The sequence below is a fragment of the Scyliorhinus canicula genome, chromosome 7 (genome assembly GCF_902713615.1).
Source record: "Scyliorhinus canicula chromosome 7, sScyCan1.1, whole genome shotgun sequence".
Taxonomy (NCBI): Eukaryota; Metazoa; Chordata; class Chondrichthyes; order Carcharhiniformes; family Scyliorhinidae; genus Scyliorhinus; species Scyliorhinus canicula.
In genome coordinates this window covers 177079159-177092890 of record NC_052152.1, presented here as the reverse complement: position 1 = coordinate 177092890, position 13732 = coordinate 177079159, and the positions used below count along the sequence as shown (strand labels likewise).

Here is a 13732-nt window from a genome sequence, read left to right as displayed (position 1 = left end):
CAATTCATGGCCGTTATTCATTATTCACTTTGGAGAATTGGATTGCATCGAATTACATGTGTGATTCCTAATTCCTTTTTGTCATTTGTTTATGTTAACATGTGGGCTAATGTTTGGGGTTTGGTGGGAGGATGGAATCGTTGTTATTGATATGGGGATAGACATTGCATTCGTTACTGATTATTCTTTATTGTTGGTGGGTGTATATTTGGCAGAAATTGTACAAAGGAAAATAAAAATATTTTTAAAAAATATGTTTGATATGTTCTTATATTTCCACTTAACGTTGCACAGCTGAATGCAGGATTAGCAGCAGGAAAGAGATGCAGGCTCATTCTGCAGCCCCCCCCCCCCCCCCCCCCCCCCACAGCACGATATAATGGGACCATATGCAAGTTGTTTTTTTTTTCTGCCTGTCACATGTGTTTGATCCTTTCTATAGCAGTTTCAAGTTTCGACATTATACAAGAACATAAGAACATAAGAACTAGGAGCAGGAGTAGGCCATCTGGCCCCTCGAGCCTGCTCCGCCATTCAATGAGATCATGGCTGATCTTTTGTGGACTCAGCTCCACTTTCCGGCCCGAACACCATAACCTTTAATCCCTTTATTCTTCAAAAAACTATCTATCTTTACCTTAAAAACATGTAATGAAGGAGCCTCAACTGCTTCACTGGGCAAGGAATTCCATAGGTTCACAACCCTTTGGGTGAAGAAGTTCCTCCTAAACTCAGCCTCAAAATAAGGGGAAGTAGATTTAGGACTATGTCCCCTAGTTCTGCTTTCACCCGCCAGTGGAAACAACCTGCCCGCATCTATCCTATCTATTCCCTTCATAATTTTAAATGTTTCTATAAGATCCCCCCTCAGCCTTCTAAATTCCAACGAGTACAGTCCCAGTCTACTCAACCTCTCCTCATAATCCAACCCCTTCAGCTCTGGGATTAACCTAGTGACTCTCCTCTGCACACCCTCCAGTGCCAGTATGTCCTTTCTCAAGTAAGGAGACCAAAACTGAACACAATACTCCAGGTGTGGCCTCACTAACACCTTATACAATTGCAACATAACCTCTCTAGTCTTAAACTCCATCCCTATAGCAATGAAGGACAAAATTCCATTTACCTTCTTAATCACCTGTTGCACCTGTAAACCAACTTTCTGTGACTTGTGCACTAGCACACCCAGGTCTCTCTGCACAGCGGCATGCTTTAATATTTTATCGTTTAAATAATAATCCCGTTTGCTGTTATTCCCACCAAAATGGATAACCTCACATTTGTCAACATTGTATTCCATCTGCCAGACCCGAGCCCATTCACTTAAATTATCCAAACCCTCTGCAGACTTCCAGTATCCTCTGCACTTTTTGCTTTACAGCTCAGCTTAGTGTCATCTGCAAACTTGGACACATTGCCCTTGGTCCCCAACTCCAAATCATCTATGTAAATTGTGAACAATTGTGGGCCCAACACGGATCCCTGAGGGACACCACTAGCTACTGATTGCCAACCAGAGAAACACCCATTAATCCCCACTCTTTGCTTTCTATTAATTAACCAATCCTCTATCCATGCTACTACTTTACCCTTAATGCCATGCATCTTTATCTTATGCAGCAACCTTTTGTGTGGCACCTTGTCAAAGGCTTTCTGGAAATCCAGATATACCACATCCATTGGCTCCCCGTTATCTACTGCACTGGTAATGTCCTCAAAAAATTCCACTAAATTAGTTAGGCATGACCTGCCCTTTATGAACCCATGCTGTGTCTGCCCAATGGGACAATTTCTATCCATATGCCTCGCTATTTCTTCCTTGATGATAGATTCCAGCATCTTCCCTACTACCGAAGTTAAGCTCACTGGCCTATAATTTCCTGCTCTCTGCCTACCTCCTTTTTTAAACAGTGGTGTCACGTTTGCTAATTTCCAATCCACTGGGATCACCCCAGAGTCTAGTGAATTTTGGTAAATCATCATTAGTGCATCTGCAATTTCCCTAGCCATTTCTTTTAGCACTCTGGGATGCATTCCATCAGGGCCAGGAGACTTGTCTATCTTTAGACCCATTAGCTTGCCCATCACTACCTCCTTAGTGATAACAATCCTCTCAAGGTCCTCACCTGCCATAGCCTCATTTCTATCAGCCGCTGGCATTTTATTTGTGTCTTCCACTGTGAAGACCGACCCAAAAAACCTGTTCAGTTCCTCAGCCATTTCCTCATCTCCCATTATTAAAACTCCCTTCTCATTCTCTAAAGGACCAATATTTACCTTAGCCACTCTTTTTTGTTTTATATATTTGTAAAAACTTTTACTGTCTGTTTTTATATTCTGAGCAAGTTTACTCTCATACTCTATCTTACTCTTCTTTATAGCTTTTTTAGTAGCTTTCTGTTGCCCCCTAAAGATTTCCCAGTCCTCTAGTCTCCCACCAATCTTTGCCACTTTATATGCTTTCTCCTTCAATTTGATACTCTCCCTTATTTCCTTAGATATCCACGGTCGATTTTCCCTCTTTCTACCATCCTTCCTTTTTGTTGGCATAAACCTTTGCTGAGCACTGTGAAAAACCGCTTGGAAGGTTCTCCACTGTTCCTCAACTGTTCCACCATAAAGTCTTTGCTCCCAGTCTACCTTAGCTAGTTTTTCTCTCATCCCATTGTAATCTCCTTTGTTTAAACACAAAACACTAGTATTTGATTTTACTTTCTCACCCTCCATCTGTATTTTAAATTCCACCATATTGTGATCGCTCCTTCCGAGAGGATCCCTAACTATGAGATCATGAATCAATCCTGTGTCATTACACAGGACAAGATCTAGGACCGCTTGTTCCCTTGTAGGTTCCATTACATACTGTTCTAGGAAACTATCGCGGATACATTCTATAAACTCCTCCTCAAGGTTGCCTTGACTGGCCTGGTTAAACGAATCGACATGTAGATTAAAATCCCCCATGATAACTGCTGTACCATTCATACATGCATCAGTTATTTCTTTGTTTATTGCCTGCCCCACCATAACCTTACTATTTGGTGGCCGATAGACTACTCCTATCAGTGACTTTTTCACCTTACTATTCCTGATTTACACCCAAATGGATTCAACCTTATCCTCCATAGCACCGATGTCATCCCTTACTATTGCCCGGATGTCATCCTTAAATAACAGAGCAACACCACCTCCCTTACCATCCACTCTGTCCTTCCGAATAGTTTGATACCCTCGGATATTTAACTCCGAGTCGTGACCATCCTTTAACCATGTTTCAGTAATGGCCACTAAAACATAGTCATTCACGATGATTTGCGCCATCAACTCATTTACTTTATTCCGAATACTACGAGCATTCAGGTAAAGTACACTTATGTTGGTTTTTTTACCTCTGTTTTGAATCTTAACATCTCCAGTTTTATTCCTTTTAGTATTACTGGCCTATTCACTGAGCTCCCCTCAGTCACTGTACCTTGTACTGTCGCCCTTTTTGATTTTTGACTATGTCTTCTCTGCCTTGCAATTTTCCCCTTACTTCCTTTTGCTTCTGTCCCTGTTTTACTACCTTCCAACTTCCTGCATCGGTTCCCATCCCCCTGCCACATTAGTTTAAACCCTCCCCAACAGCTCTAGAAAACACCCCCCCTAGGACATCGGTTCCAGTCCTGCCCAGGTGCCCAGGTGCAGACCGTCCGGTTTGTACTGCTCCCACCTTCCCCAGAACCGGTCCCAATGCCCCAGGAATTTGAATCCCTCCCTCTTTCACCATCTCTCGAGCCACGCATTCATCCTATCTATCCTGACATTCCTACTCTGACTAGCTCGTGGCACTGGTATCAATCCTGAGATTACTACCTTTGAGGTCCTACTTTTTAATTTAACTCCTAACTCCCTGAATTCCGCTTGTAGGACCTCATCCCATCTTTTACCTATATCGTTGGTGCCTATGTGCACCACGGCAGCTGGCTGTTCATCCTCCCCCCCCCCCCCCCCCCCCAGAATATCCTGCCGCCACTCCGAGACATCCTTGACCCTTGCACCAGGGAGGCAACATACCATCCTGGAGTCTCGATTGCGTCCACAGAACCGCCTGTCTATTCCCCTTACGATCGAGTCCCCTATCACTATAGCCCAGCCATTTTTCTTCCTGCCCTGCTGTGCAGCAGAGCCAGCCACGGTGCCATGAACCTTGCTGCTGCCTTCCCCTGGTGAGCCATCTCCCCCAACAGTATCCAAAGCGGTATATCTGTTTTGCAGGGAGATGACCGCAGGGGACACCTGCACTGCCTTCCTACTCTTGCTCTGTCTTTTGGTCACCCATTTGCTATCTCCCTCAGTAACTTTCACCTGCGGTGTGACCAACTCACTAAACGTGCTATTCACAACCTCCTCAGCATCGCGGATGCTCCAAAGTGAGTCCATCCGCAGCTCCAGAGCTGTCAAGCGGTCTAACAGGAGCTGCAACTGAACACACCTCTTGCACGTGAAGGAGCCAGGGACAGTGGACGTGACATGGAGGAGCATGACATGGGTCTGGGATCTCCTGTCATGTCTTAAACCTTAGGTAAACTTACACAACTACAATTTCAAAAGAAAAATAAATAAATTAGACAATGAAAAGAAAAACTACTTACCAGTCACTTACCAGGGTTAAAAAGCACCTCCGAAAAAGCACCTTCTCTCACTCTGCACTGAATTACCTCACTGCACCAAATTACCAAGTTGCAATTCCCACTCTAGATGTGCCTCACTCCGGATGTGTCTCCTTGAAAAGCGCAAGCTTACTGAGTGCGCTTTCTGTCTGTCTTTGATGCAGACCTCAGCTAATCGATGACTCAAAAAATACCTAAACTTCAAAGAGAAGAATACAATGTGCCCCTAAACAGGCCTCAGGTGACTGACAGATAACTACCTCTCAGCAATTAGGGTGGGGGCAGCTTCAACCAATCAGACACTAAGCTACACACTGCACTTTTAACTGAAAAACAGCAGCATTAGATTTTCCATAGTGAGAAGGGAAGGGAACAAGTGCTGATGGGGTTTTGCTGATTTATTTTGAGGCTTCTGACAAAACCAATTGCTCCCAGACATAGTTGCACCAACAGGTATTTCCACTGGAATACTTCATTTGGAGAATGAATAAAGGCCACAGTGAACAGTGTAGGCTTCTGCAAGAGTGAGGAGGAAGATGGGGAGAAGGGATCTCAACAAGAGACTAAAAGCCCTATCTGTACCTCAGTGAGCAACAACATTCATTTATGCTTCATTAAGGACATCCTCAAGGCAGGATTTTTACTGGCAAATTGCGGCATCATTTTTCAGAAACAGTTTTCTGGTTTCTGGCCACAGTGACCTCTGTAGCACATTGCGGGTGCATTGGGCCCAGTGTTTCGGCAAGTTTTACAACTTCCCTAAGGTCATTTAATACATATCAAATTTCTGAATCAAATTTATAAAAGTGTAAAAGTTTGGCTGGCGTAGCATCAAAAGTTTGAAACCGATGTCATAAACTTGATAGAGGGTGTCAAGTTTTAATCCTTGTAAGCACTGTTCGTCGTAACCTGAACGCCATTTAAGTCGAGAACTACCTGTATTTACTAATTGGAACAATAATTTAAGATTGTACGGGTTAAGACGGCATAGTAGCAAAGTGGTTAGCACTATTGCTTCACAGCGCCAGGGACCCGGTTTGAATCCTGGCTTGGGTCAGTGTCTGTGCGGAGTCTGCATGTTCTCCCTGTGTCTGCGTGGGTTTTCTCCGGGTGCTCCGGTTTCCTCCCAGAAGTCCTTAAAGACGTGCTTGTTAGGTAAATTGGGCATTCTGAATTCTCCCTCTGTACCCGAACAGGTGCCGGAGTGTAGTGTCTCGGGGCTTTTCACAGTAACTTCATTACAGTGTTAATGCAGTGTTAATGAGAGCAGAGTACCCTATTTCTCTCTCTCTTTCTCTCCCCCTGTCTCTCTTTAACAGTCCCTCAAAGTGAGGAGTGTGCTTGACACAGGCTGTGGCAAGGGCTTGCAAATGGAATCTTTTAACATGGTGTTGCTGTGCTGCAGTTATTGTATGGTTCTGCTTGATCAAAACTCTCCTGCTCCTAACCCCTCTCATGAGCATAATGGGAAATATTCACAGGAATACAAGGGAGATGTTGACATAGTAAGAATGTCACTGGACTAGTAATCCAGTAGCCCTGGGGACATGGGTTCAAATCCCACCATGGCAGCTGGTGGAATTTAAATTCAATTATATTAAAATAATCTGAAATGGAAAGTTAACCATGAACAAATATTTTTAAAAAAAGTAATGGTGAACATGGAACTATTGTCCTTACTCGTAAAGGCTCATCTTGTTCTCAAATATCCTTGAGGGAATGTAATCTGCCAATCTTACACAGTCTGGTCTACATGTGACTCCAGACCCACAGCAATGTGATTGACTCATTACTGTCCTCTGAAACGGCCTAGCAAGCCATTCAGTTCAAGGGCAATTAGATATGGGCAGCAAATGCTTGCCTTGCCAGTGACATCCATAGCCTATGAAAGAATGAAGAAAAATGAAACTGGTTAAACCGCACAAATACTACTATTAAGGTGGCCACATTGATGGGCTTGTATGTGTCTGGCTTCTTCTTGGTTGGAGCACGTGATACTTGTAACATCTGTTTGTTGTCCACTTTTGCATTACGGAGGTTATTGAGGATTCTTTGAGGATTTAACTAGATTTTCATTTCCTCTTGTCAGCGGGAAGTAAGCAACATGTGACTTTGCCAGGATTACAGGCTTCCCCATGATGCACTGTGCCATTGATTACACGTACACCATGCAGGTATCACATACCGACCATGCCTAATACAACAGGGACTTCACTCCCTCAGCTGGTGTATGACGAATGAGAGAAAATGCTGCAAGTCAATGTCCTGTTTCCGAGCAGCAGTCATGATGCTTTCATTCTTTGGCAGTCTGCAAGTGTACATGAGGCATCACAATAAACCAAAGAGTCATCTTCGTCTTCTTCGGTAAGCTCTCGGGATTGATGATGACTTTCAGCCACTCTAGTTCAATGGATTCCCAGGTGGCTTATAAATCCGATGCACAATCTCCGATGCACAGATTAATAATAATAATAATAATAATCACTTCTTGTCACAAGTAGGCTCCAATGAAGTTACTGTGAAAAGCACCTAGTTGCCACATTCCGGCGCCTGTTCGGGGAGGCTGGTATGGGAATAAGTAGACATTCATCTAATTTGTTGCTTATGAGAGTTTGTTTTGCATAAATTGACTGCATATTTGCATACATGACAACAGCTTTTCAAAGATAATTTACTGATTCTGAAGTGGCCTGCAAGATGTAATATATAAAAGCCACATCCTTCCTTAATAGAAAAGATGTTTATTTTGCACCAAAGCAGCTCAGATGTATGATTCTTAAAATTGAGTTAGGAAATTCAACCCACTCTATTCCACTTTCATTTCAAACTTCCCATGGGCATATTCTCGACAGTGTTGTTTCCATTTTCGATTGTGATTGCAATTCTTAACTAAAATCTTCTGTTGTTAACTATGAATTTGATCGAAAAAGGCAAATACAGTTCCCGGATTCAGAATCCAGAGGTAAAATAAAGCTTGAAAAGCTAAAATACAGCTTTAGTATATATTTTGGGACAATACCCAAAACTGATTAATCAATTGTTTGCTATTTATTGAAACAAGTGCTGTATTAGATAGATACTGACTTCATCTTATAACCATATAATGGATAATAACAAATGTTTACAACTGTAAACAGCCATCAATCTATCTTTAGACTCATCCTGTTTAAGGAACCAAGATGGAAAAAGCATTTTGGATGCAGAATATAAATGCTAAACAAAAATTACCTTAAAATAAGTAAGTAATTAGCCATGGGCCACAAAGAACCATCAACATCTCTCCCCATTAGAAAAGGACAATTGACATTACATAAATGTCAGCTAAAACCAATTGAAGGCATGGTAAAGAACACGGTCAAGCGATCATTTGAATGTTAATAGATAATACTGTGAATGCGCCATGCATACAAAGGAGGGCAGGGCTGTTAGAAATAGTTTACAATGCACACCAATTTGTGTAGCTAAAATGGGCTAGATTGTATTTTAATTCATAGAAAACATGATTTATAAAATATAAAGTTTATATGTCACTTTACTCAAATGATTTACAAATCTATTATCTAGTATTGCTATGAACAAATTATTTAGAGTCCTCTGCTTACTATTGACTGATTGTAAAGTGTAAAGTCGCCATAGTCCCAGATGACCATAGGCTGCTTTCCCCTTTGAGGGGGAGAGCTGTCTTGTGGTGATTTAACCTGAGGATCACCACACCGCAGGCAAAGGGCAAGGTTAAGAAGGGGGGCTTTCATGAATAACCTCAGCCGGTATGGGAATTAAACCCATGCAGCTGGTCTCGCTCTGCAGAATGAACCAACTGTCTAACTATCTTAACTAAACCCACCCTCAGGAAGGAGAAAGCCCCTGTCTCAACTCCCTGTCCTAAAAATCAATTTAATATTTTGTCTACAGATAGGGAACGTATCAGATATTAAACTGCTAAGAACAGTAACTACACTTGATCTTAGCCAACAGGCCAAAAAAAACGATGGGGGACTTTACCTTTACCTTACTGATTATACAATGGAATTAAATTTGAATTCAATAAAAATTTGGAGCTTAAAGTCTAAAACTTATCACAATGCATCAATATCCCATTGTCAATTGTTGCAAAAACCCATCTGGTTCACTAATGCCCTGTAGAGAATGAAATCTGCTGTCCTCACCTGGTTTAGCCTACATGTGACTCCAGATCCAGATTCACAGCAATGTGGTTGACTCTTTAAAAAATGCCTCTCAGTTTGGGGGCAATTAGGGATGGACAACAAATGCTGGGCTTGCCTGCCACATCCATGAAAGAATTCTACCAGTCTTCTCAGAAAATTGAAATGTTCTCAGGAAAACCAGAATCACAGCACTTTCTGCATTATCATGAGGCTGAACAATCATTTTAAATCAACTACTTTAAAGTGTCTTCACTGAAAATGTATGTTATTTAATCAATTGTTCTGTGACTGACTGCACTGCAAGGCTAGATTTTTAAATTCGAAATTACTACCAATGCATGTGTGGCAGACATCATTGAATTGGTGTCCTCTGTTGGCTACAAATCAAGTGAAAACCATAAATCATGTCACTGGCAGGTGACCAAGGACCCAGCTGTGGTTGGAAAGCTAATATAAATCTAGGAAATTTACAGATTACCAATGACTTCAATGAGGGCTCTGAGCAGGGCTCTGATAATCAACTCCTCACTGTTTTGGTGATGATATTTCTGGAGGGCACGAAGGTCCACAAAATTATCATGTCAGATGCGCCATAATATTCTGGGACTATTGTATGGGAAAATATATTCAATGCTTTGATGGGCCATTGAATTAACATTATTCTTCAGGAGGTTTTGGGATATTGATGCATTGTGATAAGTTTTAGCCAATATTGCAATATGTCATCAGCTAGATTGAATATCAATCGGAAATTTCCAATGATTCTATTGGTAGCTTTGCCACAGACATGAAAACCACAGGTTTGTTGTTGTGCTGAGCTAGCTGTATTTAGTTAGAAGAGTGTTTCTGTTACAATTGCACCCCCTGATGGTCCGGCTTTATTTTTAGACTATGTCCGCTAGTCCTAAACTCTTCAACCAGTAGAAATAGTTTCTACATACCCTATCTATTCCAGTTAATATATTGATAACTTTGATCAAATTACTCCCCAATGTCCTAAATGCCATGGGATACAACCTTAGTTTGTTTATTCGCTTTAACCCTTGGAGTACAGGTATCATTCTGCTAAATCTGTGTTGCACTCCTTACAAGGTCAATATGTCCTTCCTAAGATGTGGCGCCCAGAACTATTCAGAGTACTTCAGGTGCGATCTCACCGTGGCTTTTTATAACGATTAGAAGCATTACTTCTACCCCTTTGTATTTTATTTCTCTAGATATAAAGATGAGCATTCCATTAGCCTTTTTGATATTTTTTTTGCACCTATTCAATGATTTATGTGCATGAATCCACCAAATCTCTTTGCACTGCCATTGTTTCTAGCTTTTCCCCATTTAGGAAGTTACACTGTTATGTCCTTTTTAAAGGTCTAAAGAGGATCATTTTCCATTTGGCTACATAGAAATGTATTTGCCACAATTCCGTTAATTAACTTAAACTATAAATATCTCTGTAATTTTATGCTTCTCCATTGTCTTTCTGTCATCAGCAGGTTTAGCTTGGTAACTTTATTGTCCATAATCTAAGTAACTAATAAATACGAGCATATGAAGCTTCATCACAAACCATTGTGGGTCACTACTAGTTACATTCTACCAGTTAGAATATTTATTCTCTATCTCATGCCATTTGATCAATTTCTGAACTAGGTCAATAATTCACCTTCAGTTCAATGAATTTCATGTTAGCTAACAAGGACTTTGCCAGACGTTTCTAGGAAGTCCATACAAATAACTTCCATAGACTTTCTTCTGTTCGTTACTCTAGTGACCTCTGCAAAAAAATTCAATGATGTGAATCAGGGGTGATATACCCTTTACAAAACCACAAATAAAAATAAAATACTGCAGATGCTGGAAATTTGAAATAAAAACAGAAAAATGCTGGAAAAGCTCAGGAGGCCTGCCAGCATCTGTGGAGAGAGAAACAGAGTTAATGTTTTCAGTCCAAATGACTTGTTCAGAGATCATGTTGGCTTACAAATCCATGTTGGCGCACTGTGATGAGCTGAAAATGTTCAAAATGTTGAGTCACCTTATTCTTAATTATAGACTCTATTAATTTTCAGATATTAGGTGATCTTGTCTAGAATTACCTAGTTTCAGTCGTTCACCATTCTTCAATAGCTGTTCCTGAAATCGAGAGAACTTTGGAAGATTAAATTGCCCATCTCAGGGGAATACTGTCCATGTTTACACACTGTTCCAAGCTAAATATCATCCGATCAATATTTTTTAAGGACTGCAACTAAAGCCAAACACAACATGGTCCAAGGTCTGATCAGCATTCTGTTCAGTTTCAGTAACTTCACAGTCAAAACATGGTTCTTGGTGCTGTGGGGAGCCTGGACTATGAACATTACTGGATCGTTGGACTGGGGAAAACCATTCGAACCAAACCCAATCATGCCCTCTATTTCAAACGGTCACCTACACCCCCCCCCCCCCCCCCTCCCCCCCTTCCGGAGCAGTCCCTGATAAAGACATACATGTAGACAGGCGATCAAAGCTGGCAACTTATCTACATGTAGGCGATGCACATTTGTTTTCTATCAATGTGTAAAACAGTCTGAAGAACAAATATTGATTATTTCCCGGGATAGATGTTTTAACCGAAAAGATTTTAAATGAAGCTGAATTATTAAGTCCCCTTCCCTTGCCACCATGTGCAAAACAAATTAAGGCGGTGAAGAATTAAAAACATTGACGAAGGTAAAGTGTCCGCCGCGGAGGCAGTTCTTCCCACACAATCACTGCTTTGATTTAACATGTTTAACAATAAAATCAAGACCATTTTACTCTATTTGTCCAAAATCTAACATCCCTTTTACCGGTTGCAAATAGAAGTCGAATCCGCAGAAGATTTTTCGTGTGAAATATTCAGCAAGTGTTCACTGAGGAAGGGTTAAACTATGGCAGCTGATAATTTACGATGCTGTGCCCAAGAGGAACATGAAATCAATGTAATGACTTTTACAGCAAACCAATGAACAATTAAAAGGGGAACGGTTCATTAGCGACAAAGCAGATCAATTTAATACCTGTCACCGGGCCACAGCATGTCGCTTTATCGAGTGGCCTTATCATAAAATAAAAAACTGTCCTGTTTAAATGGCTTTTGTGGGATATTAACAAAGGTTGGGGATAATCTTTAAATAGCACTTTTATTAATCTTCAGCTAAACAGTAACCTCCGACAGTAAAACTTGCTCGTTTGTGCTAGGTTGAGGTCGTCACCCACATGAGTGACCGAGAACCAGGGCAACTGGAAACTTCAGCTCCACATCCTATTCCGGTATGTCTCACTTCAGAGGTTTATGTGAGTGCCCGAGTCCAATATTTCCCCAGCCATGAAGATTTGACCAAGATACTGTCCCCTAGTGTGCAGCTGGCAAACTGCATCCAGGAGACGTTGCATTGCACTCCCGAGAGAAGGCTTTTGTGAAGGTATTGGGACCTGCATTCTTATCTCACTCGGGCTGGAGGACAAAAGAAAATAACAACTTGCGGTCGGCGGCGTGGCGGGTGAGATGGAACAGTTTGAAAGGGGGAGTCAGCAGGCTGGCAGAGAGGAAGGGGAGTTTCATATCGGTCGGGAGTAACAGACTGCAAATATTTACATCTGCAATACGAACGATCGGCGACGTGGAGAGTGAGAACCTCCCCCGGCCCCACCCGGGATGGGGGAAGAGGGGAGGGGAGGGGGAGGACGTGTCTTAAAGCTTTCAGATTATATAACTTGGAGACAATTTGAGATTCTTCATTCCGTACGGGGCAGTGCATGGACTAGTAGCTGTCACCAATGAGATAGACTTCTTTTGAAGTCCAATTGTTTGGAATAGATTTCTGAATTTAAGGATTCAGGTGCCACTGTAACAATTTGTAGTAACGTGTTTATTTTCCAGTTATTTACTGCATTTGTGCATTATCCGGGGGGGGGGGGGGGGGAAAGCCACCTTGTCATTGTGTCTTGACCTTGTGTTACTCCAGGTCAGGCGTTGGCACCATGGATATTGACACCGTCTGCGGTTTTGGGAGCCTGCAACACTACCGATATTTTAACGATTCCGCTGATGACAATGACACCATTCTACTTGATCGCTGGTCTGAAAATATCACCGACCTCATCATGGAACGGTCAACCACGCTGAGAATTACCATCATTGTGGTCTATCTGTTTGTTTGCATCGTGGGGCTGGTGGGCAACTGTCTGGTAATGTACGTTATCGTCAGGTAAGGCTTCGATTATTCTTATCGTATCAACATTGTGCATTTCAACAAATTTCCCTTAAAGTTCGTGAAGCTGCAAAGACAACTTGGTGCCGTGGTTACTGGCTTAGAGCGCCCCCCTGAGGTAACCGGGCACACCAGACTGGCTGGAAACCCATAAATCCCTAATGTCCTCCTCATGTTAAGGACCGTCCGTCTACATCTGAATATCACAACATTTTACAAATTGTCACCCAGAGAGTGAGACACACGGCTGATAAACTTTAACTGGGGAATAAGTCGATGGAAAGGCGTCTATTTTAGGAGGGGTTTGGCTCCACCTGGAGCCGACTTGCAAAAAAACTATTTTTTATCAAACATTTCAGAATGTAAGATTTTACAATGAACCCATTATATTCAATACATTTTCTTCATGGATTTGTGAAATACAGTTACTGAAATTAATCGATTATTTGCATCTGAGAGGGGCGGGGGGGGGGGGGGGTAAGAATTCTCCAACTGGAGCATTTCAGCTTTTCCTTTCTAAGATGGGTTTAATTTCACTGCATTTGTGCACACGATGTGACATGTTTAGAACTAAGACGCGCCCTAGTCCATATCTCTGAAATAAAACTGGCGTTTACTGCATTCGCCCAGTCTATGGTTATTGGGGCAGATCAGCGTTGCAGTGGAATGTGTCAGTTCT

The 13732-nt window shown here is 41.8% G+C and overlaps 1 protein-coding gene and 1 non-coding gene across 4 annotated transcripts in view; one reads left to right on the top strand and one right to left on the bottom strand.

Moving 5' to 3' along the window:
- The window catches only part of oprl1 (opiate receptor-like 1), a 54526-nt gene that overhangs the window by 19915 nt on the left and 20879 nt on the right, over positions 1 to 13732 (top strand). Inside the window, exons 2-3 of one of the 3 annotated variants that reach the window (XM_038803368.1) lie at positions 12041 to 12112; positions 12808 to 13050. In XM_038803368.1, the coding sequence (XP_038659296.1) occupies positions 12824 to 13050 (227 nt within the window). In that variant the 5' untranslated portion in view covers positions 12041 to 12112; positions 12808 to 12823. The other 2 variants (XM_038803367.1, XM_038803369.1) reach the window with 2 other exon arrangements.
- On the bottom strand, positions 8456 to 8642 carry LOC119969786. The gene has a single exon (XR_005461465.1). It is a non-coding gene; the product is annotated as a U2 spliceosomal RNA (small nuclear RNA).